The sequence below is a fragment of the Sapajus apella genome, unplaced genomic scaffold (genome assembly GCF_009761245.1).
Source record: "Sapajus apella isolate SASKATOON/1434 unplaced genomic scaffold, GSC_monkey_1.0 scaffold9, whole genome shotgun sequence".
Taxonomy (NCBI): Eukaryota; Metazoa; Chordata; class Mammalia; order Primates; family Cebidae; genus Sapajus; species Sapajus apella.
In genome coordinates, this window is record NW_022436949.1 from 40258839 (window position 1) to 40283662 (window position 24824).

General features: G+C 39.4%; 1 protein-coding gene and 1 long non-coding RNA gene across 3 annotated transcripts in view; one reads left to right on the forward strand and one right to left on the reverse strand.

The window, feature by feature from the left end:
- The first annotated feature begins 986 nt into the window (after positions 1–986).
- On the forward strand, positions 987–17031 carry LOC116551353. Its single transcript, XR_004268873.1, has 3 exons — positions 987–1000; positions 10126–10130; positions 16947–17031. It is a non-coding gene; the product is annotated as an uncharacterized LOC116551353 (long non-coding RNA).
- DCT (dopachrome tautomerase) overlaps positions 6469–24824 on the reverse strand; it is a 43120-nt gene continuing 24764 nt past the window's right edge. For both annotated transcript variants that reach the window (XM_032277473.1, XM_032277474.1), the window contains 2 exons: positions 13274–13475; positions 6469–9308 (listed from right to left, as the gene is read on the reverse strand). In XM_032277473.1, the coding sequence (XP_032133364.1) occupies positions 9130–9308; positions 13274–13475 (381 nt within the window). In that variant the 3' untranslated portion in view covers positions 6469–9129. The remainder of the gene's footprint in view (positions 9309–13273; positions 13476–24824) is intronic.

Below are 24824 nucleotides of genomic sequence, written 5' to 3' on the forward strand. Positions count from 1 at the left end.
GGCACACATGGACATGAAGAAGGAGATAACATACTGGGAATCCAAAAGCAGGGAGAGTTTAAGGGGAGGGAGGGTTGAAAAGTTACCCATTGGGTTCAATATTTGGGTGATAAGTACACTAGAAGGTGAGTCCTCACCATTATGCATGTAATATTCATGTAACAAACAAGCACGTGTAACCCCAGATCTAAAACTTCAACAACAAAAAAACTAAATGTTCATTGTGCAACTTCTCTGTTTCAAGCTGAATTGTGTCCCTCAAAATTCATATGTTAAAGTCCCAACCCTCAGCAGCTCAGGAAAAAAAGCCATATTTGGAGCCAGGACCTTTAAAGAGGTGAGTAAGTTAAAACGAGGCTGTTAGGGTGGGTCCTAATCCAATCTGGCCAGTGTTCTTATGAGAAGAGGAAAGTTGGACACACAGAAAGATGGCAGGCGTGTGCAGATGCACAGAGGAGAGACTGAAGAGGCAGCAGAAGCGTGACTACCTGCAAGCTAAGAAGAAAAGCCTCAGGAGAAACCAACCCCACCAACATCTTGATCTTGGATTTCCAGCCTTCAAACTGTGAGAAATAAATGTAAGTTGTTTAAACCACCCCATCTGACAGGCGCTGTTCTGAAGAAGTTACGTGGATTAACTCAATATATTCTAGCAACAGCTTCTGTGTGTGTGTAAATGGAACAAGAGGGGCATTTTTAACATCCTTTTGCAGACAAGGAAACTAAAGTCCAGAGCAGTTAGAAAATACAAGTTAAAGAAAGATTGCAGTGGTAAATACATGATTGAACTAGAATTTAAATGCCTGTTCTCTGTCTGCCTCAAGAGGCCATGCTGAACTACTACAAGCTCCTGTTTCTGTCAGTTGCAGGCATCCTGCACTATGAATTGCTACATCACTCTGTTTCTTGCAATTGTTAAAGAACAAAGAAAAATTTTTTTTTACTCACTTAAAGACATGGAATATGGTGTCTACAAATAAATAAGCAAGCCAATGTTTCCGTTTCCTCATTTTCTTTTTACATTCCCTGAAGATGAGTTCATTAGTTAAGATTCTTTATCTTGTAAGAGAAGCCCCCAACTCAAACTGGCCTAAATTAAATTTTTTAAAAAGTGGCCACTTCAAACTCTTTAGCAGGTAAGATGGCTGCTACCATTCCTGCTCTCACATCTTCACATCGTGTGACTCAGGGGCGAGATCTGGTCTTTGGGCTTCATTTCTCAGAGCCCTCAGCAAACATGCCTTTCATTATTTAGCTTTCAGTTTTAGATTCATGGCTGAGACACCACAGCCAAGAGTCTGGAATAGAATAATTGGTTTAAGACAGTTAGATTCCCGTCCAAATCACAGAGCTGACGATCTCAGAATCGAGATGAGAGAAACTTCCAAAGCCTTGTTGGAGGTTGCCAGAGGCTGGTGGGAAGAGGTGTGGGGAGGGAGTTACCATTTAATAGGTACTGTTAAAGTCAACTAAATGTGGCCCGAGAAGGACTCTGTACTACTATGTTTGAGTCCTTGTGGACAAACCTAACCTAGCTTAATAGGAAGACAAGATTGAAAAGCTAACTTAGGAGTATGCGTCTGTAACCAGAGCTGAGTGTTGGCCTATGCTAGCGACCATACTTCAACCACTCATAGACCTCGGAGTGTTCAAACTGTGTTCAAATAAGGCCAACACCAACCTGTAACCAATCTAGCTGTCCCTGGATCTCGCTTCCGATCCTTGTACATCACTTTCCTTTTTTTGCCTATAAATTTGTTCTGACCATGAGGCATCCCTGGAGTCTCTCTGAGTCTGCTGTGATTCAAGGGGCTGCCTGATTTACAAAGCATTCTTTTGCTCAAATTCCAACAACTGTAATTTGTCTGAAGTTTGCTTTTAACAGTACATACAGAATTTCTATTTGGGATGATGAAAAAGTTCTGGAAATATGTTGGTAATGGTTGTACAATATTGTAAATGCACTGAATGCCACATCATTTTACACTTTAAAAAGGTTCAGATGGCAAATTTTATGTTACATTTCTCTTACCACAAAAAAAGAAATTAATGAAAAGGAAAAAGAAAAAACTCTCCTAACATGTATCACTTCCACGTCAGCTGAGGCCTGTTCATATTTTATTCCCAAGGTGCCCCCTTGCCATTGAAAATAGCCCAGGAGAGCCATCTCCGACCACAGACTCAGTGCTCGTGTCTACAGAGAAAATTGTGCCAGAGTGTATTGAAACTAATTCGTCGCCGGGCTCAACAAAGACCATGTTACTCCTGGGAGCCAAGAACCCTTATCTTAAACTTCCAGAGGTTTCATGCAGGGAAGTCAAGTCACTTATTGGTGGTTCCAACTTTGATATTAATATTTTCTTGCGGCATTTTCAGTGTTCAGAAGAAAGGAACAAGTTCTATCAGGAAAGCTGACAGGCATAAACAGGAAAGCAGCTGCCATGCCTAGAGGAAGCTATGTTTTCTCCTGGGACTGTGTAGTTAGCAGACACCCAGAAGCCCGGGCAAACCCAGAGACTAGCAGGGGGGTTACCTGCTGACAACTACATCAAAGGTGAGTGGAGTGCCCTGCGATAAAAGCTACTCAATTGTATCATCTCTCTAGCAAGCGGAAACCCAGCTCTAAGGCAGCCATCTAGTTGCAAGGTGAGTTCATCATAATGGCATGTTGTGAGTAGCGGTTGCTTAAAAACAATGACTTTACACCCGTTACTCACACAGTCAACTTCAGAAGGATTGATCACGCCTGCTTTTGTGCCGCTAAGCTGCAAAATGTGCGCCGTGACACACCGAAGCAGATAAAGAACAAATTTGCATGTTACTGGATTGCAAGAGCCCTTTGATTCTTGGAGAGGCCTGATAATGCTGTCAAGAGCTCTGCAGACTGAGCGGCAGCCGCAACGCACCAGGTCGGCACTCGGGTAGCTGACAGCCAACGATTTAAAGTCAGCACAGAATCAAAGGGTTGGAAATATCTCAAGTAAAAATGTTAAAAACACAAAGAAGCCTGCATCTTGATAAGAGGACATCAGTGAGGGGAAGAGATATGCGACCTTGAGTTTATAAAAATTTTGCTACGTGTCTCGGAATTGTAAAATGCCTAAAATGAAAAGAAAAGGGGCAGCTCCAATCAGACTTGTCAAGCTAGGAAACGCTGCAAGTTGTGTGCTTGCCACAGTTGGAGAAGAGAAAAAGAAGTGAGAGCTAACTGCACGGATAATTATTGAGATTATGTTTCTGTTTTCAAGACCAGTCATTTGCTCATATAAATAAGTCTAATGACTTAGAGCACCGACGCATATGGTCTTCTGCTGTACACACCTCCTTGATGCGAAATGCAAGACTCAAAATACAAAAATAATTTTAGTTAGGAAAAACTGAATAGTGGCAATAATCAAGACAAAGCTTGCTATTTGAAAAAGCAAATAAAAATACTGGAAACCTTAAGTAGTACTATTGAATAATAATATGTGGCCCGAGCACAGTGGCTCAAAACCTGTATTTCCAGCATTTTGAGAAGTTGAGGCAGGTGGATCATCTAAGGTCGAGAGTTGGCCACCAGCCTGGCCAACATGGCGAAACCCCATCTCTACTTAAAATACAAAAGTTAGCCCAGCGTGGTGGTGCACGCCTGTAGTCCCAGCTGCTCAGGACGCTGAGGCTGAAAAATTGCTTGAACCCAGGAGGTGGAGGCTGTAGGGAGTCAAGATTGCATCACTGCACTCCAGCCTGGGCAACAGGGTGAGACTCTGTTTCAAAAAAAAATTTTTTTTAATGATAATACGTTTACTACATTGGAAAATAGGTCTTCAGTAAAGTGTGCTATATAATGTATCAATAGGAATTAAGCTAATGGTTCTTCTCAAGGGGAGACTGCATCTTCTGCCGTCATTTGATGTGTTTCAAATAAAACTCTTCAATTTCTTCACTTATGTTTTTCCCTTTCCTTTCTCTCCATAAAAACAGCGACTATCATCAGGTCTGTAATCTTCTTCCAGAGAGAACCACCAGAAAATAATAGCAGATGGACATAGATGTATAATTGGAGCCCCAATTTTCTGACAAACAAAACTAGCCAGAATAAGCAAATAAATGACACGTGCATGTGTTTCTCTTTAATCTTTACCTGTGTATTTCCCTAGAGGGGAAAGGTTTACAAAAACTAGAAAGAGACCCTGTCTCCTTTATCATTTGAGTTTCTTTTTCAATCACCCAATATAAAGCCACTGTGGGTTTACAGTTTTGAAAAGCAAATTTTCCACACTGAAGGACATCTTTAGACACTGCTCACACCCACACCTGAGTTCAAATATTTATACGTAGTTTTAATACATTGATCAACATTTGTTTTACAAACTTTTCCCAAATTTTCTTCTTGATGACAGTTTTTAACAGAAAAAATAAATTCCCCCAATTTCCAGCTGCAACCTGATCATCTAAATAACATTTAACTAAATTATATTCTGTGTGTGTTTGCCACACCTAAAAGCGTTTCGCCCAATGGCCTGAAATGTTCCCCCAAACTTTTCTGGCTTACTGGTAAACATTTAATATTTCAAAATAGATTAAAAGGGGAATTGTGAGAACCTATGTAGGAAACTATTTCTTTCTAAATATTGTACTTTAACTGTTTTGATTTCTGAATTCATGGCAAACCTTCCCACCTTTTTTTCCACTATGGATAGGAAATCAACCACGGTAGAGGAAAGCAGCTCTAAGAACTTTACTACATTGTGCAATTTTCTAATAAAACACAAGAGGGCAGGTTTTGCTTTATTGTAAGCCTAATTCCACTCCCCTAGTAATCAAGATTGGTCATTGGGCTAATTGCAAATTCAGAAACCCTCAAACACATACAAAGTGAATGAGTAATCAGGGTGCATACCTCTGGCAGTGAAATCTGTTGTTTTAATAAAGAAGGCCAAGCTCTAGCATCTCTACTTAGCATTATTACAACCAGAACAATTATGCCTGGGAGGCACTGTGATAATTTTAGTTTGTTTATAAACTGCCAAAAGAGCAGAAAATGGTTAAAAGAAGGACAAAATTCAGTCATATTAGATTTAAGAAGTCTGACTAAAGTTGATGGGGCAGTGGGTTGATGGTTTCTACCCAAACAGATGTAGCTGTGGTGAAAATTATATATAGCATGCAGGTATTGAATAGAAACCTTTTAACTTTCTTTTGTTTTAGAAAACTAACTTATAGTTTACAATATTCTTGTGTATGGTTCTCAAGATTTCATTAAATGACCTGTCAAAGCAGAACTAAATTCATGAGGGATTTTTTCAGCTTGAACTGCTGTTATAGCTAGAGTCAAAGTATTGTCATCTTTGGAGAGTTTCTAAAGCAATTGCTGTTTGAGTCCATCAGTATGAGAGAGGCATTGGTTTGCCTGACTAAATAATTTGCCTGCTAACTCCTTCTACTGAAACAAAGCTTTTAGGATACAGACAGTGGAGAACCCTAAAATGGTATGTGTGAGGACTTAGAGGAGAGGTGGCTGAAAAACTTTTCTGTCCCTGTCCCTATAAATGGTAGAATTAAGGCTTACCAATGTTAGGAAGAAGATGCATCTAGAAAGAAAATATACCTGAAGAATGTCTCCTTGTGTTAGGTGCATAGAGTATAATTCTACCTAGCATATGTGCAATTCAGAATCTGAAGGATAGGTTGTATGGTAACTTCATGGCAGGGATCTTATGTTTTATGCAGTACATCTTAAAACAGGTGTCAGAAGCTCTGAATGAGAAGTTCTACTATGAGATTAGTTTATTCATTCATTTATTCATTCAAAGAATATTTATAAAGTACTCAGGATAAGTAAAGTGCTACAGATATAGAAAGAGTTTCAACCTTAGATTTTGCCATTGCATTAGAGAAAGGAATTACCTCCTCTTGGGGGTGAACTGGTTCATTTATGCATGTATATCAACCACCAACATTCTCTGAGTATTTAAGGCAAGATGCTTTGATATAATGACTGTGTAGTTGTACAGAGGGGCGTACGACCTGATCTTGAACTTCCAAGTCTAGTTGTAGAAGCAAACCTCACATAACCATTACCACATTGGTTCTAACTTCCTTGTTCTGGGGGTCTTATCTTGAAGGCTTATCTGGGGGATCACCAAGTTAGCTGCTGCAGGATCTGTCTTCCCTGGTTGGTCACGTGAAGTAGCCACCAGCTTCCATGCCAGGATTAGTCACTAAACGGTGGGGATATCAAAAGTAACTTCACCTGGGGAAAGACCGGCTATCCTTTCTACCTGTTCAATACAGATTCAGAAAACAGCAATTGTTTGGAAACTCAGCAGAAAATAGCATGTCAGTTTAAGAGATTATTTTTCAGACTGAGGTTGTTATTATGTGTTTTACATGTATATATATTTTAATATACACATTGAGTGCCCAAAAGATGGGAATTAATGCACACAAATTAAAAAACAATAACCTTCAAAAGACAAACAATAATCTGCAAAACATCATTTATTTTTACTTTCTTTTTTAATAAGTTTTCTACTTCTTAATAACATAAGATTAAAACTAATCATTAAAAGTATTATAATTAACAATGTTAAATCCTAAGCAAGATGCAATGTCAAAGAATTTTAGAATTAGAAGGGAATTTAATGCACAAATTAACATCTAAGAATTTTAGGATTAGAAGGACATTTAATGCACAAAGGAAAGATGTTATTGCATTTTATCCCATTTCTGAATGTTAGCTTTATAAAAAGCATATCTATTAAAATCATACATGCAGTTTTTCTAATACTGAAGATGTGAGCATAAAGCGATCTGTTCATTTTCTTCAAGGTTGAATTCTTCCCTCATCATTGAGAAATATAGCCCAAAGTATTTGGTGACATTTTCTGAGTTTATTTGCATTATATTCAATGTAAATACCAGCTTTATATTCTGTTGGTTTATCCTACCTTAATGTTTGTTAAAATGCGTTCCTAATTGATTTATTGAAAGGTCAGAAAATGCTAGAAAATTGTATTTGTCCTACATGAACTACAACATTAGGAAATTATTTATCTTAGGAAGACATTATAAAACACAATAGTAAAAAGTTGCCCACACTATAGATAAAAGTAGCTAAGTATAATTGATTACTATTTTTTTCTACCTAAGATAGATCTTGCTTTAACCAAATCTTATGAGAGTATGATATATGAGAATTCTGGCATACCTGAAAGATAAGCTGGAGGTGGTTATTTGCTTTATATAATTATTCATAATTGTTTACCTATGAAAAGTAATTTCTCCTGGTGCTTTTAACACATAATTGATTTATACATCACTTTTCAGGAAAAGTGATGTACCATGCACAATTATATCTTCATTTAAAAATATTTCTCTTTTGGTTTAAAAGCAGGATTTTAAAATGTGTTCCCCAACTACCCTGAGCTCAGAACATAAACCTTCTAGAACGGAGCATGTGAAAGATACAGTGCTGTATTTTCCATGAATGTTGTTAATGACAGGAATTGGGAGGTATGCGTATGGCTGTGGCTAAAAAGCCCAAGCAGGGCTTTACCCCCAAGAAGGACTCCGGGCTATCTTGATCTTCACCACTGAGCATGCTCTCAGATACACCTGTAACTTTATGAGATTCAAACTCAGATTCAGTTCCAATTGGGCGTTGTCCATTTCTCTGGCTTTAGCAATCCTATTGCAGGGGTAAACTGGTTCTTGGTGAATCTTGCAACCTCTGGACCTCCCTTATGTAGAAGGCAGCTCCAGGGCCCTCTTAACACCCATTCTTTACGGACATTCATTCCAGTAGAGAGAGGCCCCTACAGACAAACCACGCCCTAGAACTTCAGTCTCACTCCTGTTGCACAGATAGCAGATATGAGCAGATGGAATTTGTCTGAAAATCTCAAGAGCCATTAACTTCTCTGAAGTGGGGCCCATCATGATAAGTCTGAACATCGTAGTAAAGATTGCCTTATTCTTATTTCTCATGATCTGATGATTGTATAGCAGAACATAACCGCTTAATTCTGAATTGTCATGTTTTGTACAGATGGTTTGCTTTCAAATGATAAGACTTAATTGATCAGCATTCATAAGTAACTGTGAGTATACTGCAGCATTAATGAATCTAACACCAGTGCTTAAAAATATGCCAAGTGCATTATGTAGGAATTATTTTTCATCTGAGGCTACCTAGCAAAGAAATTGGTTCAGAATTAGCCAAAGAGACCTCAGAGTAATGGGACTCAAGTCAGATTGTCTCATGTTCAGGTTTATAGCCTTGCCAGCCTTCAGTCAGCCTTTCTTGGAAAGAGTAATTCTATATTTGTTAATATGTTTAGAATAGTATATCAAGTCACTAGGAAGCTCTATAATTTTATTATCTTCTCTATTTATCACTATAGAATCAATGTGTATCCAGCTATTGAATCCTGTAATATAGGTCTACTGTTTAAAACTGCAGATTTTAAGTAAAATCCGTAAAATCAAATTTACACTGTAGAGCAGAGTTAATCCTTCATTTAGTCATTCTTCATCCTATATAGAAAACAAGGCTAATTCTCATCTTCCAAGCTGGAAAGGAAAAGATAGAGAAAAGAAGAAAAAGAAGCCCAAGGAACATAATCAGGAAGGTGCCTAGAAGCAGAGATGTTTATAATTAAGAGATCCTAGAGATTCATCTAACACCTCCCACCTCCCACCTTCATGCCATCACCAATAAAGACACAGGCTAAGAAAGATTGATGCATGGTCTTGGCCAGGTCTCAAATTGCACCAACCTGCAAATGTAAATGACTTCCCTGGATCAACGTTTTGGGATTTTTTGTTTGTCTTTTAAAATGCTTTCACGACAGGAGGAGACTTAATCAGTATGGGGGATTATTATCAGAAACCACAAATTGTCAGGTCTACCTTTACTTGAAGATAGAGGTAGTACCAAGCACTTTAGTTTGGGTTCGTTAAACAACAAGCAAAGTGGAAACTATAGTTAAGCATCTTCTGTATGAGGTCATTATCACTGTAGAAGAACTTATGTCAAAGATCTTCAACTCAAAAAGGAACAGTGAGGATTCGTTCCTTTATTGTCAGGGTCAGAACTATGGCTTGGCCAGCCTCTTCTCTTGGGTAAGAGATGAGGGCACCCTAGGCTTCTTCTGTGTATCTCTTGCTGCTTAAGTGTGTCTCCATTAGGGGTGTATATCCTTTTCGAAGTCTTCTATATTGAAGAAAAGCCAGCAGCCCAAAAAGACCAACCAAAGCCACCAGCATTCCCATGACCACTGAGAGGGTTGTGGGCCAACCTGGAGTTTCTTCAACTGAAACTAAAGCAGAAGAGAAGGGTCTACAGTCAGGATTTTCATCAGCTGAATACTTTCAGAAGAGAAAAAGAGTAAGCACGTTTGCCTTTCTCATGCTTTTTTGTTGATAAAGCAAAACTATTCTTGCTAGACTAAAATTTATCTCTCCTTTCTCACCATTTATCATATCCACAATTGTTTTTCTTGGGGAAGTCAGAAATGGCATCCCATTACTTAAATACAGCTTATTGCATTTTAAAAATTTGTTACAATAAATGCTTATGCGGAAGAAACCCTCAAAGGAAGAATGTAACTACTTTTGTGAGTTAGAAACTCATTTGTAAAAGTGCATGCTAAAATGGCATCTGGGCAACTGCAAAATACACAACCCTCCGATGGAGAAATTCTGCTATTGTCTCTACCTTTTTTACAGGATGATAAACCTGTGAGAGGGATCAGACTCGTTATTACAACAGGAGACGTTCGATAACCAATGCAGGTGATATTTATACCCATTCAAATAGTTGTGAATAAAATCTAAATCTCCCACATGATAAATCCAGTCTACTCAAATATATTTTATAAGCACTCTTCCCCAAAATTAGTGAAGTTCATTTTTTGTTTTGTTTTTTGTTTTGTTTTGTTTTGTTTTGTTTTGTTTTGTTTTGTTTTGAGATAGGGTTTCGCTCCATCGCCCAGGCTGGAACGTAGTGGTGCGATCTCGGCTTACTGCAACCTCCGCCTCCTGGGTTCAAGTGATTCTCCTGCTTCAGCCTCCTGAGTATCTGGGATTACAGGCACCTTCCACCATGCCCAGCTAATTTTTGTACTTTTAGTAGAGACAGGGTTTCGCCACATTGGCCAGCTGGTCTCAAGCTCCTGACCACAGGTGATTCACCTGCCTTGGCCTCCCAAAGTGCTGGGATTACAGGTGTGAGCCACCACACCTGGCCAAATTTCATGTTTAGTATATGTATGCCTATTTGTCATTTATTTAAAAATTCTCTTCTCTTTGGCCAACTGTTCTTAAATTCAACTCCTCTGAATTTGTTCTATACCTTACACTCACCTAAATATAAGATTCTCTTTCTAGTCCTTTTTCTCCAATCCCACGGGACGTCCTGACCTGTCCCGATGGGATTCCTCCAAGAGGATTTTAATCTTTCTCCTCCAGCTTCGATCCAGCAGCACCTATTGCCAACTTCATCTTCTTAAAACACAGATATTTTTATTCTGTCATTTCTGTTCAAGACCCAGAAATGGTTGCCTTTTGCTATTGTCCAAATCTTCTGCCTACCTTTTTTGTTTTGTTTGTTTTTTTTTTTTTGGAGACAGAGTCTCACTCTGTCACCAGGCTGGGGGGCAATGGCGCGATCTTGGCTCACTGCAACCTCTGCCACCCAGGCTCAAGCAATTCTCTTGCCTCAGCCTCCTGAGGAGCTGGGACCACAGGCGCATGCCACCATGCCCAGCTAATGTCTGTATCTTTAGTAGAGATGGGGTTTCACCACATTGGCCGGAATCGTCCCAATCTCTTAACCTTATAATCTACCCTCCTCGGCCTCCCAAAGTGCTTGGATTACAGGCATGAGCCACCGGCCCTCTGCCTAGCTTTTTTAAAAATTATGTTTTAGAAATTGTGGTAACATACATGTAACATAAATTTGGCCACCTCGACCATTTTTAAATATGCAGTTCAGTAGCATTAAGTACATTCACATTATTGTGCAACCATCACACCACCATCCATTCCCCAAATTTTTTCACCTTGCAAAACTGATACGTTGTGCCCACCAAACAGTAACTCCCTATTTTCCCCTCCCAACCCCTGGTAACCACCGTCTTCTGCCTCCATAAATTTGATTATCTCGTAGTGTCATATAAGTGGAGCCAGGCAATATTTGTCCTTTTATGTCTGGCTTATTAAACTTAGCTTAATATCCTCAAGATTCATCCATGTTGTGGCATGTATCAGAATTTCCTTCCTTTTTGAGACTGAATAATATTCCATTGTATGTATATGCTACATTTGGTTTATTCATCCACTGACGGACGCTTGGGTTGCTTCTACCTTTTGGCTATTGTGAATAATGCTGCTTTGAACGTGGGTGTGCAAATATTTCTTCTTAGACCTTGCTTTCAGCTCTTTTAGGTATACCTGGGAATGTAATTGCTGGGTCATATGGTAATTCTTTGTTCAATTTGTTTTTAATAATCCCCATACTGTTTTCCATAGCGGCTGCACCATTTTACATTCTCACCAGCAATGCACAAGGATTCCAACTTCTCTACAGCCTCAGCAACACTTGTTACTTTCTATTTTTTGATAGTAGTCATTCCAGTGGGTGTGAGGTGGTATCTTATTGGGGTTTCTGCCTGGCATCTAAGGCCCTCTGTACCTAGGCTCTTAATTCGAGGTCATCCTCTGTTCCAGCATCCCACTACAACCAGACTTGAAAGACTCAGGTCAGAGAGAGAGAGAGATTGAGCTCTGAAATCATCTTGATTGCTTTTTAGGCTGAGGCTTTGGGTAGATAGGCTGTGTGATTTTCAGCTTCTTGATTAATTAAGTTTTTTTTAAATTATTATTATTTTTTGAAACAGGGTCTCACTCTATTGCTCAGACTGGATTGCAGTGGCATAAACAGGGATCACTGTAGCCTCTACAGCCTGGGCTCAAGTGATTCTCCCACCTCAACCTCCTGAGTAGCTGAAATTACAGGCATGCACCTCCATGCCTGGCTAATGTTATTTGAATTTTAGTAGAGACAGATGTCAGTATGTTGCCAGGCCCTTAAGATTCTTTAAATGGCATTGTGGAGCCATATTGGGGCCTGGGCCAAAAAGAAAAATATGTGCCCTGTATATACTTATCAAAATATCCTCCTATATGTTGAGCCAAGTGGGAAAAGTTAATTTAAATAATCCACAACCTTAAAACATGACTTTAAGAACAGTAACTAATGAAACATACACATAGAGTCCCATGTAGACCAATCTGCTGGTAGGCCAGTCAAGGACAACCCTCACAAACCTGTCCATCAGGGTTAGTAAAGGCTAAACTGGAAATGACTGATTCACTTAGAAGATGATGTGGGTGCACAAAACAAACAAAATCTGCCTTTATTTAAAATGTTGGTGGTGTATTATGATTCATTGTTAATTTTTTGCATTAATTTTGATTTTCTAAAATATTATATTATTACTTACCTTCATTACTGAGTTTTCTGGCCTCCCCTTGAATTTTGTCCTCAAGGAAAATGTTGTACTTTCCTCACCCCAATCCCAGTCCTGCCCTCAAGGAATAATCTCTAAATCCAGCTAGTTTCTGTACAATGCGGCTAGTTCATTTTTACTTCATTGGTCAGAAATTTCAAACAACCATAGGGTGGTTTTTTATTAATCCAATCAATTCAGAGAGAATTATCAAGTCAGGTATAAGAGTATATAATTCCTCTGTGCAATAAGACCTATTAAAAACTTTCAGCTTTCTAAAACAAGAGTCAGTTCATTAGTCCCTTTCTGATTTTTTTTTAGACAGAGTTTTGCTCTTGTTGCCCACGCTGTAGTGTAATGGCGTGATCTTGGCTCACCACAACCTCCACCTCTTGCATTCAAGAGATTCTCCTGCCTCAGCCTCCCAAGTAGCTGGGATTACAGGCATGTGCCACCATGCCTGTATTTTTAGTAGAGATGGGGTTTCTCCATGTTGGTCAGGCTGGTCTCAAATTCCTGACCTCAGGCGACATGCCCACCTCAGCCTCCCAAAGTGCTGGGATTATAGGCATGAGCCACTGTGCCTGGCCTCTAATGTTTAATTGGTAGTTTAAAGGCTTGTTAGGCTAAATACATATATGCTAGAAAAATGGTCAACAAACTTAACTAGACCTGAAAGCTTCAGTTAAAGGTCATGGTTTACATTAAAAAGAAAGAAAGCTAGCTCCTTTAGAAGATGAATGAATCACCCATTTAAAAGTTGTATTAGTTACCTGGCAGCTCAATGGCATAGCTGTAGCCAAGTTGGTCTGCGGTTAAAAACAGTTCCTCATTAGTCACTGGTGGGAAGAAAGGAACCATGTTGTACATCCGATTGTGACCAATAGGTGCTAGCTCCTGAGGCCAGGCATCTGTAGAAGGATTGAATCTTTTCATCCACTCATCAAAGATGGCATCAGTAAAGGAATGAAGAACCTGCAAGATAGTGGAGCATAGCGTTTAACATGAATCTGTCTGTTCCAATCACACCAACCTGTCTGGAGCTTTCTCTAAAGTGAATGACTTCATCTTGACATGGGATCTTCTGTATACCCAATCCAGCCTCAATGGTATACACATTAGCATTTTTTAGTTAAGTTTTCAACAATGTATGGACCTATCTCTCCAAGCAGGATGACAAACTCCTTTGTCAAATGAGCAAATGAAATGAAAGTTCATGTTGAATTTAACATTGGTTGCAGATTGAAAGCTTGAGGCCTTCAACATATATGTGTTAATTATGAAATTCAGAAAAAGGCAAGCATGATAAGATACATGTTCTAGTATTGACAGTATTTGGTTTAACAGGAGAAAAAGACAAGGTTGTGTTCACAGGTCAAGTATCCTGAATCTGAAAATTTTAAATCTGAAATGCCCCCAAATCTGAAACTTTTTGAATGCCAACATGATACTCAAGGGAAATGCTCATTGGAGCATTTTGGATTTTTTGGGATTTGAGATGCTTAACTGGTATAATGCTAGTATTCCAAAATCCGAAAAAATTCAAAATCCCAAACACTTTTGGTCCCAAGCATTTCAGATAAGTGATACTCAATCTGCATCAATATTAGACTATAAGGAACAGTAAATTTTTCTCACCAGGAATACTCTTCTATCTACTCATTTCATAACCTCTCACTTGGATTCTTGGTGTTATGCCAGCAAAAGAAAATCTAAAAATGTAATGCACAAAGCGCTCATTTCCATTTTCTCAAGGAAGCCATTAAAGTCCTTTTAAAATCTACCAATTATGTTTAAAATAAACCAATATGTTTTAAAATATCAACAGTAAAATTTCCACATTGATAGCCTTGATTTTGTAACATGATACACAAGTGAGAGTTCAGCCCCACCTTAATGCCGGCGGTTAGAGTTCCTCGTTCCTTCCTGGACAGAAAGTTCAAAGAGCTCAGGGGCAGTGTCTTTTTTTCATTCTCCCTGGATCCCCAGAGCTTGTCACCCCAGGGTGTCTCACATGGAGAAAAGGAGGTACTTATTTCAGTAAATACTCATTCAATGTATTCATACCTCCATTCACCACTGTACCCTGTACCTCATTTACTGATCAAGTGATACTATAAATTGTTGTTTATGTATCTATTTCCCCTAACAAGTCCCTAACTCCTTAAGGTCTCAGATAAGGACTTTTCACCTTTGAAGTCTCAGGCTTAGCATACAACCTGAACGGAGTCAATGTTTACTAGGTATGTGTAGGCTGATGACAGTGTCATGCAGCTTTATTTACATAAACAGTTTGTGCAAATAAACAGTGTCTAGGGATGTATCAAAATATATTTTCCAAAGAAGGCCACACGATGTTAGTTTCGATGCATTTCTGGAATCTTGCCACTCCTTCATCGAAGGTTGGCTTCAACTGGCATTCCCTTGAAACTTGGTGAGTTTCTGACTCTTATATAATCAATAAAATGCAGCAGAAGTGACCTTTTGTGACTTTTAAGGTTAAATCATAAAGTGTGTTGTGGCTCCTATCTTGTGTCTGAGCCCTGAACCATCAAATAAGCAGTCCAGCTATCCTAAGGCAGCCATGTCGTGAGGAAGCCCAAACCAACTTATATAGAGTGACCATAACGGGGAGGCTCAAGATTTCAGGAAGAAAGACAGATGGCGGGCCAGTCCACAGCTGTTCCAACACCTGTCACCATCTGACTACAACTGCACTGAAAGATGCTAAGCTAGCACTGCCCAGTCAAGCCCTTCCAAAATTCCTGACCCACAGAAATGGTGAGAAATGAAATGGTCACCTTCAAGCCACTGAGTGTTTGGGTGATCTGTTATGCAGCAGTGGATAAGCACAATAAAGGAAAAAAGGCTGAGTACAGCCTCACAGGTTCATGGTTACCAGCATATGTAGGGAAGGGAGTTCCTTGTTCCCCTTCTCTTGTTTTGAGACACAAACTTTAAGAGACATTTTGTTTGTAGTTCTTACATTCTCAGTGTGAGCCGAACTGGGACCCACTGCCCCACGCAGAAGTGGCCCATTTCCGGAGGCAAGGGAGAAAGGAAGGGGTAAAATGGGAAGGGCCCCATTCTTCCTCAGTATTGGGGAGACTAGGGATGCCACCCCCTTCTCCTGGCCCCCTCTGGGTTCCAGGAAGGAGAACAGATGGAATGTCAGGCTGAGACTTCTCCTCCACACTGCTACCCGCCTGGGTTGGAGGGAATCTAAGAGACCCAGACAGACAATGAGAAGGCAGAGGTGGTGAAAGGAGGGTAGTGATGCAGCTTGAGATGAATGAAACACAGCCTGTGGAGCTGATAATCCAGGATCACAGAGGTCTGTAAACCTCAACAGTGGACAACAATAACATGGCAGTGGGAAGGTGGAGAAGATAATATACATTAGGCACTGAGCATACAGTGCCTTTCTTGTAGGAAATGGTTATTCAGTGGTTGTTATCACTATGACTATACCATCAGTACTATTATTAACTTGGGACAAGGTCTTATGGAAGAAAAATGAAGGAACTTGCATTTTGCGGGTGGGTATGGCCTGGAACCACCTCTGAAATCACACACACTATACATACAGCCAATGAAGAGCTGGGCATTTAGGAATCCATGTGGCACATGGCTAGCACTTTCTGATAAGTAAATTAGTGGATATTTATTAGTGTTTGCTCAATGTCAAATACTATCACCCATAATGACATATTGAATCCTCAGACACCCTGATTTGGTGGATATTATTTGTTTGCTCAGGCTACTGTAACAAAGTGCTACAGACTGGGTGGCTTAGACAACAGGCATTTGTCTTACGGCTGGAGACAGTGTGTCTCACTTCTAGGCAGCTGGAAGTCCAAGACCAAGATGTCAGTGGGTTTGGTTCCTTCTAAGCGCTGTGAGGGAAAATCTGTTCCAGGCTCACTCCTACCCTTTCAGGCACAATCTTTGGCAATCTTTGCCTTGTAGATCTCCGTCTTCACCCTCATGTAGTGTTCTCCCTGCATACAGGTGTCTATGTCCAAATTTTCCCTTTTTATAGGGACATAACCCACACTAGAGTAGGGACATGCCCTACTCCAGTAGGACATTTTAATTTAACAAACTATATCTGCAGCGATCCTATTTCCAAATAAGGTAACATTCTGAGTTATTGGCTAGTGGGACTTTGACATATAAATTTTTGTGTGTGGGGGGGTTACAATTCAGCCTATAACATTATTACCCCATTTTATAGTTGGGGAACATAAGGCACAAAAGTGTTAAGCAACTTACCTAAGGTCACACAGCTAATATATGGTAGAGTAAGAATTTGAACCCAGGAAGTCTGGTTCTAAAGTGAGAGTTCTTAATCCACATACACCAGCGCTCCCCAACCTTCTTGGCACCAGCGACTGGTTTTTGTGGAAGACAACTCTCACAGACCAAGGGGCAGGAAGTGGGCAGGGAGATGGTTTTAGGATGAAATTTTTCCACCTTAGATCATCAGGCATTAGTTAGAATCTCGTAAGGAGTGTGCAACTTAAATCCCTCCCAGGTACAGTTCACAATAGGATTGGCACCATAGGATTTGCAACCTAGATCCCTCTCAGGCACAGTTCACAATAGGGTTAGATTCCCTTATGAGAATCTAATGCTGATGATCTAACAGGAGGCAGAGGTCAAGCCATAATGTTCAATCACCTACCATCCACCTGCTGTGTGGCCCAGTTCCTAAGAGGCCCCAGTCCAGTACGGGTCCACGGCCCAGGGGTTGGGGACCCCTGCTCTATACCACCACACTGTAGTACAACCTTCAGAACCAACTAGGGTAAGAAACATTGATTTCGAAGACATATTCTCAAATCTTAACAATGCAGAAACAGTATAGTCTGATCTATGAATACTAAACTATGAACTTTTAGATACTGTCTTAAGTTCAAGTCAGAGATCAAATTGTGATGACAGAGACCAGAGGCTATCAGGACATAATGAAGACGCAGATTCAGTGCTGTAAGGGCAAATAACTTACAGAAAGCATCAGAATTCACCCAGGGAAATCTGTAAATAATAAAGGAGAAGACAAGATTCTAAAGCAATTAATAATCTGGAGAGTTTTTTTTTTAATAGGGGAAAATAATAAGGAGAAATTGAAATTGTAGATCTCAAGAGGGCTATAAAACATACAATAAATACTGTAGTAAGGCTGGACACTGTGGCTCATGCCTGTAATCCCAGCACTTTGGGAAGCTGAGGCAAGAGAATCACGTGAACCCAGGAGTTTGAGACCAGCCTGGGCAACAGAGAGAGACCCCATTTTTACAAAAATTTAAAAATTAGCTAGGCATGGTAGTGTGCACCTGTGGTCCCAGCTACTTGGGAGGCTCACATGGGAGGATCATTTGAGCCCTGGAAGTCAAGGCTGCAGTGAGCTATGATTGCGCCACTGCACTCCAACCTGAGTGACAGACCTAGATCCTGTCTTGACAACAACAAAGCTCCAGTAAGAACTATATGCAGGGTGCCCAATTTATAAAATGTAACTTTTTTTAAAGTTTGTGCTGAGAAAATGCAAAGAATACAATGAACAAAATGCTGCAAGCAATAACACGTCTACAAGCTAAAAGGAAAAAGTAGTTTTGTTAAAATGGTGGGCATCATTCCTCAATAAGATATCTTGAATTGCTCTTGAGAAATTAATTGTATCTTTGTTAGATACAAGTTTAAAATGAGCTCAGTTAATATCTCTGTAAAGGGTCAAATGTCATTTGAGGGTAGGAAGCAAAAGCAGAAGTTAAGTGAAAGTGTATCATTGGACCACTTATGTTGGCCCACACCTGTAATCCCAGCACTTCGTGAGACTGAGGCAGGTGGATCACCTGAGGTCAGGAGTTTGAGACCAGCCTAGCCAATATGGTGAAAACCAATCTCTACTAAAAATACAAAGCATTAGCAGGGCGTGGTGGGATGCACCTGTGATCCCAGTTATTCAGGAGGCTGAGGCAGGAGAATCACTTGAACCCTGGAGGTGAAGGTTGTGGTGAGCCGAGATCATGCCACTGCACTCCAGCCTGGACCACAGAGTGAGACTCCATCTCAATAAATAAATAAATAAATAAATGTGTATCATTGGTTCCTTTCATCTGCTTGAGGGCTACATAGCCATATTTTTGTGTTAGAAATTGAGTACTTCAGAAATGAGGTTCCAAATTATGGTATATAAACCTATCTTTTTCCAACAAAATGAGGATAGGTACAGAAAGGGGGAAAAAAAACACTAAATTTCAAAGTAGAGGCCATATTGAAAAAAAATGTGATTACATAGGCTTTCAAGGTAAAAAATTTTAATGTAACCTGTGCAGAAGAAAGTAATCAATCAACTTATATTGCACCTGTGGACATAAAGAAAATAAAATACAAGAAAGTGTGCTTTCTTTTTTCCAGCTCATTGGAGGATAGAGTTACTATCAAAGGGCCTTAGCTTAGGTGACTATAAATTCGGATTCCTACCACACTGATGAAATAAGAAAAGCTTCTGCGTCTGGAGAAAGGAACCATGGAAATATGAGGCTGGCTGCAAAGATGCGTGTACATCATTAAAGACCAGCACAGTGTAGCTTTCACCGCTTGAGTTCATGTGTTACTGCCCAGAAAGCATCCTTTGTCATCAGACTGGATCTTATTCTAGTGACATGCTATTGCTCTGGTCCTCTGAGAGTCAGAACTAAGTGGCAATTCAAATGTGATCACTTAAAAGCCACATGACAGATACAAACACACACGGGTCCATACAGGAACTCTAATCTAAAACTTAAAGTAGAAGGCATACTTTAAAAAGTTGGGTCAGAATTTTTAAATGAGAGAATTCTTAATAGTAATTTCTAAAAACATATTTCATCATGCTTGCTATTTTAGGGAAATATTTATAATTGTCTTGTTCTACCAAGGATTTGAAAACACACATAATTGGGACGTTGGTTTCACATTGCCCTAAATAGGCCATATGTAATAGACATGAAATGGTTAAATGACACCCAAGCCTCTATTTAATTATTTAAGCTCTGCCACAATGAGTTGGGTACTACACAGAGAGAATATTTCAGTGACAGACAAGAAACAGTCTCCTATGGACTCAATGTGCGTGTCCCCCCGACAAATTTATATTTTGAAATCCTACCCCCAATGTGATGATAATAGGAAATGAGGCCTTTGGGGAATAATTAAGCCATGAGGTTGGGGTTCTCATGAATGGAATTAGTGCCCTTACCAAAGAGATCCAGAGAGCTCCTTCTCCCTTCAGCCATGTGAGGACAAGCAAGATAATGGCCTTTGTGAGCCAGGACGAAGCTCCTCACCACACACTGAATCTGCTAGTGCCTTGATCTCCAACTTCCCAGCCTCCAGAACTGTGAGAAATGAATGTTGTTTAAGCCACACAGTCTCTGGTATTTTTGTTTGGGCAGCCTGAATGGACTAGGACCCAGTCACAGAAGAAAAAAAAAAAAAAGACATTGGAACAATAATAGCATCTTCCAGGTAGGGTGCAGCAAGGGTGGTGCGTGTTTTCCATTTTGCTATAATTTTCTCTCCCTACATTTCCTTACCCATTCTTTTTAGCACCCTGAGCAGGCAAAACAAAGTATTTCTCAGGCATTTTGGAGGAGTTATAGAAGGAACACACCCTCCTACACAGACTTGCATAATAACCTTGTATATTACATGTGTGTAAAAATGTACCCAATATACAAGCTCTAACAGCATGCATACAAAAAGAAATATCAAGAGAATCAGAAATGCCAATTCTAAACCCTTGAGGAAAAAAGCTTATTCTTCAAGAATTAAACTCCGAACAGATGCAGAGGACTACAGGAAGATTCTGCTAGGTCAACTTTAAAAGAATTGACCAGTTCAACATGCATCATAAGCTGACATTACAGGTTGGAGAGACAGAACCAAGGTGATGCTAGAAGAGATTTTAGATAGAGAATAAGCTACCTCCCAGGCCATTCGTGGCTACAGAATCATGAAAACGCTAGGCAAGAGGAATTCAGTTCAATGCTAGAACCAGCGTATATTTGTATGTAAGTTGTGGTTTGTCATTATATTCATACTTTATCAAGAATGAGTTGGATATAATTTGTAGGTTTAGTTCTTCTCAGTAGAGTATGCATTTATCCCTATATAAAGTCTAGAGTTGAAGAGAACCCATTCAGGTGACATTTAGCACCTGTGAAATTAAAGAAAGCAAGCCAGCCCCAAGCCTAGTCCATAGAAATCCTGCCACCCTGGGGAACCAGAGAGGGGTCCAGATGTCCTCCCTGATACCGCAACTCTTATAAAACTCATAAAGATGTTATGCCACTTAGGAGGTAGTAACTGTATACCTGCTATTTAAAAACTATATTAAATAAATAAATGTGGCATTTAAAAAGCATAAACACGTTTATGATAAAACCAATGACTCTATCATTTCAAAGCCAATGCAAAATTATTCAGATCTGCCCTTCCCCAATTAGTGTTAATTCCTATTAATATCATCTAACAGGGTTTAATTTCCTGTTATAATTAAAGCAATTGTGAAGAGATTGAGTTAAGAATTATCTAAACTGACAAAAGACAAAATTGTAGTTGAAAGATCGAACACGGGGAGATTTTTGAAATAGGAAACTTTTCGTTTCTTTTCTTTTTTTGAGACGGAGTCTCGCTCTGTCACCCAGGCTGGAGTGCAGTGGCACAGTCTCAGCTCACTGCAACCTCCGTCTCCCGTTTTCAAATGATTCTCCTGCCTCAGCCTCCTGAGTAGCTGGGATTACACGTGCCTGCCACTACACGCAGGTAATTTTCATATTTTCAGTAGAGACATGGTTTCACCATGTTGGTGAGGCTAGTCTCAAACTCCTGACCTTGTGATCCACCCGCCTTAGCCTCTCAAAGTGATGGAATTACAGGCATGAGCCACCACACCCAGCTGGAAACTATTTTTATAAATCTCTACTCAGTCACTTACTGGCTGGTGTGACCTTGACACATTTTTTAGCCTCTCTAAACTTTATTTTCCCTGCGTTTAAAACAAGGAGAGTAGTTTACCATACACGGTTTTGTTCATTTAAAAGGCGAGCTTTGCGTGACATCTTGCATAGGGGCCATCACAGAATAGATGTACAATAGCAGGACACTCTCCTCACAAAATGTATGGAGAATCGCCTAAGAACCAGGTACTGTTCTAGAGGCCAAATATGTTTTCAGTGATCACATTCATTTTCCATAAACTAATAAAACCTACAAAATACATCTTTATGATCAGATTGTTAGGTTTTCCAGGAAAATAAAATATTAAAAGAGAATGTTGTATTTTGTTACTCATGTACACAGAGAACAAATTACTTTCACTAATTCTAACTTTTTTGGAATCTTTATGGTTATATTTTTCTTTTTTCAGAACTCATGATCACAAACAAAAGTTATGAACAGACAGATCACAGAAAAGGAGATGCAAATGGATTTATTTTTAATGTATGAAAAGATGCCGGACTTCACTTTTTTTTTTTTTTTTTTTGAGACTCAGTTTTGCTCAGTTGCCCAGGCTGGAGCACAATGGCGCAATCTTGGCTCACTACAACCTCTACGTCCTGGGTTCCAGCAATTCTCCTGTCTCAGCCTCCCAAATAGCTGGGACTACAGGCGCCCACCACCACACCCAGCTAATTTTTGTATTAGCAGTAGAAATGAGGTTTCACTGTTTGCCAGGCTGGTCTTGAACTCCTGACCTCAGGTTATCCACCCACCTGGGCCTCCCAAAGTGCTGGGGTTACAGGTGTGAGCCACCGTACCTGGACAGGACTTTGCTTATAACAAAAGAAATGCAAATTAAAACTCGCTGAAATGCCTTCTCACCCATCAGGTTGACAGAGATAAAAAAGCGTGATGACACGGACAAAGAGCATCATGAGAGGGAATGATGGGAGAACTGTGTTTCTGACACACAGGTGATACACAGGTATTAGGAGAGAATATTGCGCAATCTCCTAGAGGCAATTCTGTAACATTTATCAAATTTCAAATGCATTGTTTTACCCTTTAAGCCAGGGATTCTATTCTCTTTACTTACCTTGCATGTTCAAGGACATTTGTTATAGCATTGCAAAGCAAAAGATTAGAAATCACCTAAATATCCATCAATAGAAAATGTTTGAAATCTTAAATTTAAATTTAAAATAACACATTTCAGGATAAATCCATGCAACAGAATGCAATAAAGCTATAAAAAACAAATAAGAAAGCCCTTTGTGAACTGAAATGGAATAGATTTTTTTAAAAAGTGGGGGGAAGGCAAAGGGACAGAGGAGTCTGTAATATGCTAACATGTAGATAAATATATTAACATATTTGTGTATTTATAAAATATATCCGGAAATTTGAAAAAAATGGTTATTGTTGCTGGAAGATGGTAGTGATAATATGGACCTCATTTTATACATTTTGTGTTTTGAACCTTTTATATGCACTAAGATTTTAAGATAAAAAAATTAGAAAACTATGCAACAACCTAAAAATTAAATAAATTAAGTGATAATGAAATATTATATGTAATAGGAGCCTATACAGATGGCCTTCTGTATCCAATTATAAGTAATCTAGACATGATTTTGAATATACAAAAGGATGTTCATATCTTATATGCTAAATTTTATATAAGGGACTTGAGTAGCCACAAATTTTGGTACACATGGAGGGGTCCTAGAACTAATGCCCGCAAGATACTGAGGGACAACTATAATTGCAACTGTATAAAACATGCAAGAATATGAAAAGAAACAAAAAGAAAAATTGAGATGGAATTACAGGCACTTAAAAACTTTTTTCACCAATATTTCTGTAATTACAAATGATCTAAAAATCATAAAACCACTAAAAATAAAAATTTCACACAAAACAATGTTATTTTAATTTTTAAAAATCTTAGTCTAATTATGATTTTTCTTATTCAAAGAAAAGCAAAATGGATTTATCTTTAAATGCTTCACTTTTGTGAAGCAAAAAGCAATGCCCTATTGATATGGTTTGGCTGCGTCCCCACCCAAATCTCATCTTGAATTTTAGGTCCCACAATCCCACATGTTGTGGGAGGGACTCAGTGAAATGTAAATGAATCATGGATGTGGGTCTTTTCTGTGCTGTTCTCATGATAGTGAATCATTCTCATGAGATCTGATGGTTTTATAAATGAGAGTTTTCCTGCACAAGTTCCTTCTTGTCTGCCACCACGTAAGATGTGCCTTTCACCTTCCACCATGATCATGAGGACTCCCCAGCCATGTGGTACTGTGAGTTCATTAAACCTCTTTTTCTTTATAAATTACTCAGCCTTGGGTATGTCGTTACCAGCAGCATGAAAACAGACTAATACACCTGTCCTTTTTTTTTTTATTTCAACTAAATTCACTCTAACTCAGAATTGTTTATACTCGTAATTTTGAGCTTCTGATTTCACTAACTTTGTTGCAGCCTGGAACAGCAGACTTGAGGGAATGTGTTCTTTTTCTGGGTCCACAAGGGGGCATAGTTTTAAGGGCAGGAACTTCCCAGCACCATGCCCCTCTCTCATCTCTTTCCATCTGGGAGATTTAATGGTCTCTGCTTTAATTTTCGCAACCAAAAGTCAATCACTCCAGCAGAAGTTCTAAGGAACTCCTTTCATTGGCCAGGGGTCTTAGAGAAGGTGGGAGTTCCTCCCAGGTGAAAAGTCCTCTTCTTCCACAACCCTTCGGACTCCAGGTTTGGATCCCCTTCCACATACTCTTTCTCTCTCGTGGAAGCTTTCTTTCTTCCTCTCCTTTTTTATCTTTCTCTACCTAAATAAATCACTTCCTACAAACACTTTTGGAGTCCAGTATTTACTTTACAAGCTCACCTGCTGTGTTCCCCTCTCTCATTCTTGAGAGAGTGGGAGACCAAGAAGCTTGGAGAAACGTCCTCTCAGGGGAGCTGAAGGCTCCCCTGAACCCCTGAACCCCAACAGCCTCAGAAGAGCTCTTACAGGGTTAACTTAGGGTAGTTTATCAACTACGGGTGATTTTAGACATTCATTTTCTCCTGATACATATTTCTAAATTAATGAACCTATTTTTTACAGTGATTAGTAATAAAACCATTGTATGTTTTATTACATTTAGAATGTCAACGTACAAGGTGGAAAATAGGCATTAGCTGCTCTGTATTAATCATGGAACCTATGGACCCCCCAGCCACAGAGGAATTGAAGGAACTTAGAACTCACCAAATGTACTTTCAAAAAGGATAACATCCAAGTATACTCTTAAGAATAGCATCTTTAGGAATTGGGAA